Source organism: Daktulosphaira vitifoliae, unplaced genomic scaffold (genome assembly GCF_025091365.1).
Source record: "Daktulosphaira vitifoliae isolate Bord-2020 unplaced genomic scaffold, ASM2509136v1 Scaffold_4, whole genome shotgun sequence".
NCBI lineage: Eukaryota > Metazoa > Arthropoda > Insecta > Hemiptera > Phylloxeridae > Daktulosphaira > Daktulosphaira vitifoliae.
Genome location: NW_026099575.1, coordinates 1,710,923 through 1,713,219, shown reverse-complemented (window position 1 = coordinate 1,713,219; position 2,297 = coordinate 1,710,923). Strand labels below are relative to the sequence as shown.

At 33.0% G+C, this 2,297-nt stretch overlaps 1 protein-coding gene across 1 annotated transcript; it reads right to left on the bottom strand.

The window, feature by feature from the left end:
• Window positions 1–661: 661 nt before the first annotated feature.
• Window positions 662–1,559, bottom strand: LOC126903868 (ATP-dependent DNA helicase pif1-like). Its single transcript, XM_050682404.1, has one exon. The coding sequence runs from the start codon at window positions 1,505–1,507 to the stop codon at window positions 782–784; it is 726 nt and encodes a 241-aa protein (XP_050538361.1). The 5' UTR covers window positions 1,508–1,559; the 3' UTR covers window positions 662–781.
• Between the last annotated feature and the right edge of the window lie 738 nt (window positions 1,560–2,297).

The following is a 2,297-nucleotide window of genomic DNA, read 5'->3' as shown; positions in this document are numbered from 1 at the left end:
AAATTCATGGGGGGGTACGTTCCCATCACTTGTACCCCTCGAAATAATGTTTTTCTTATAGCAAATTTTATGGGCTTTTGAAAGGTGTAAGATTTATTGGGAAACAATGTGGTCAAGTGAACCGAAATGTTAATTGAAAGTATAATTAAATATGAATTTTTGCAATTCTTATATTATGTATACTCATTGTTACAATGTTATTGTTTATTGATAAGACAGCATAAAATATAAAATTATTACAGAGGATAAATATAAAAATAATTTTGACATTTTATATAACGTTAATATTGTTGATTATACTTAACATTAAGATTGACACTTTGTATTTAATAATAACACCAGAGTAAAAAATAATGATAATAGATAATAATAATAGATAAATAATAATAGATTTTTTCATGGTGAAGAGTGATTTTTAAATGACAAATTATTTATTTATCTCTGAAACGTGTGTAATATAATATAATTAAACAGTATGCGTGTGTTAAATATTTCTCTAAGTTATTTATTTAAATTTTTTTGTTAAAAAGAATAGTGTTATTTTAACCAAATAAATATGATAATATAATTAATAGCTGACCCGACAGACTTCGTCCTGTCAAAAAGATTTGTAATGTGGCAGTTTTTTTGCCTACGTATTTAAAAAAATTCTCCTGAACAGAACCGTCACCCTGGTGATAGGGCGTTGTGAATAAAAAATAATTAAATAAAACATATATAAGGATTTAAAAGTAAGTAATCGCTTTATTGTTAATCATGTGAATCATAATTATTATTATTATCATTGTAGTGCTTTGTGGTATACGATGTTTTTTGTTTGATTACCTGGCGCATAGATAAACAAATCTGATGGTTTTCCAACACGGGAACAGGCAACATACAATTGACCATGTGAGAAACATGGGTTTTCTAGATTAATACCACAAACACTTAATGATTGCCCCTGGGACTTGTTTATAGTCATAGCAAAAGCAAGCCGCACTGGAAACTGTAGTCGTTTAAACTCAAATGGCACATCAGTCGGAATCATTGGGATGCGCGGTATGAGAACATCTTCTCCTTTATACTTTCCTTTGAGTATAGTTGCTTCTATCACATTGTTTAGTAATTTTTTTATCGCTAACCGTGTACCGTTGCAAAGACGCGGTTGGTTGATATTTCGCAACATTATAACCACCGATCCAACCTTTAATTGAAGATTGTGAGGTGGCAATCCTGGCAAATCCAGCGAGTTTAAAAATTCCGGTGGATAGTTGACTACATCATCTTGATTAGTAGCCGAATCAACTGATTTATATATCCTCAATTCGCCTGTAATTTGTTCTTGAATTTTGAAATTTAATTCATTTACATCTATGTTTTTTGCAGCCAGTATAGCTCGTTCGCTCAACCAATCATGGTTTCTGTAATTTTGAGAAACATCTGGAAACACCTTCTGAATAAGTTCATCTTTTGATCGAGTTAACTGACAAAAACTTTGAGGAAAGTTAATGCAGCCAGTCAACATGTCTATAGGAAATTTGCCATTACCAATGTCAATGAGTTGTTTAGAGAATATGTTTCCAGATGGGTCATTTTGCAACTCGACACGCATATTCTTGCTTAAATGAAGTACTTTGACATGTTTCCACAAATTGGAGGACTTTAGACATGCATTGAGTTCATCAGCTGGCGTTGATCGTGGAATCACTGGCAATGTTTGACGAAAATCTCCTGCTAATAAAATCATTGCACCACCAAATCGGTTATTATTGCTCCGTAGATCTTTTAAGGTTCTGTCTAAAGCCTCCAAAGATTTTTTATGTGCCATCGTGCATTCATCCCAAACAATCAATTTACATTGCTGCAAAACCTTTGCCATTGCAGAGTTCTTCGAAACGTTGCAGGTTGGAGTTTCATTGCTTTGCATATTTAATGGCAATTTTAGTGCTGAATGGGCTGTTCGACCACCTTCAAGCAAAGTTGCTGCGATTCCCGACGAAGCGAGTGCAAGTGCAATTTTATTTTGTGAGCGAATTGTTGCTAATATTAATGAAATCAAAAAAGTTTTTCCTGTACCACCAGGTGCATCTAAGAAGTAAATCCCTCCAGTTTCATCATTTGTTACTTTCATAAGAGTTTCAAATACATACTTNGACCAGGTGCATCTAAGAAGTAAATCCCTCCAGTTTCATCATTTGTTACTTTCATAAGAGTTTCAAATACATACTTCTGTGGTTCATTTAACAGTGGAAGATTTGTTTGAATTAATTCTTTCAAAGCGTTGAGATCATACAGTTTTTCTCGATGCAACTCTT

Excerpts from the sequence above, each read along its gene's own strand:
- LOC126903868 (XM_050682404.1), bottom strand. The coding sequence starts at position 1,507 with ATGTTGACTGGCTGCATTAACTTTCCTCAAAGTTTTTGTCAGTTAACT.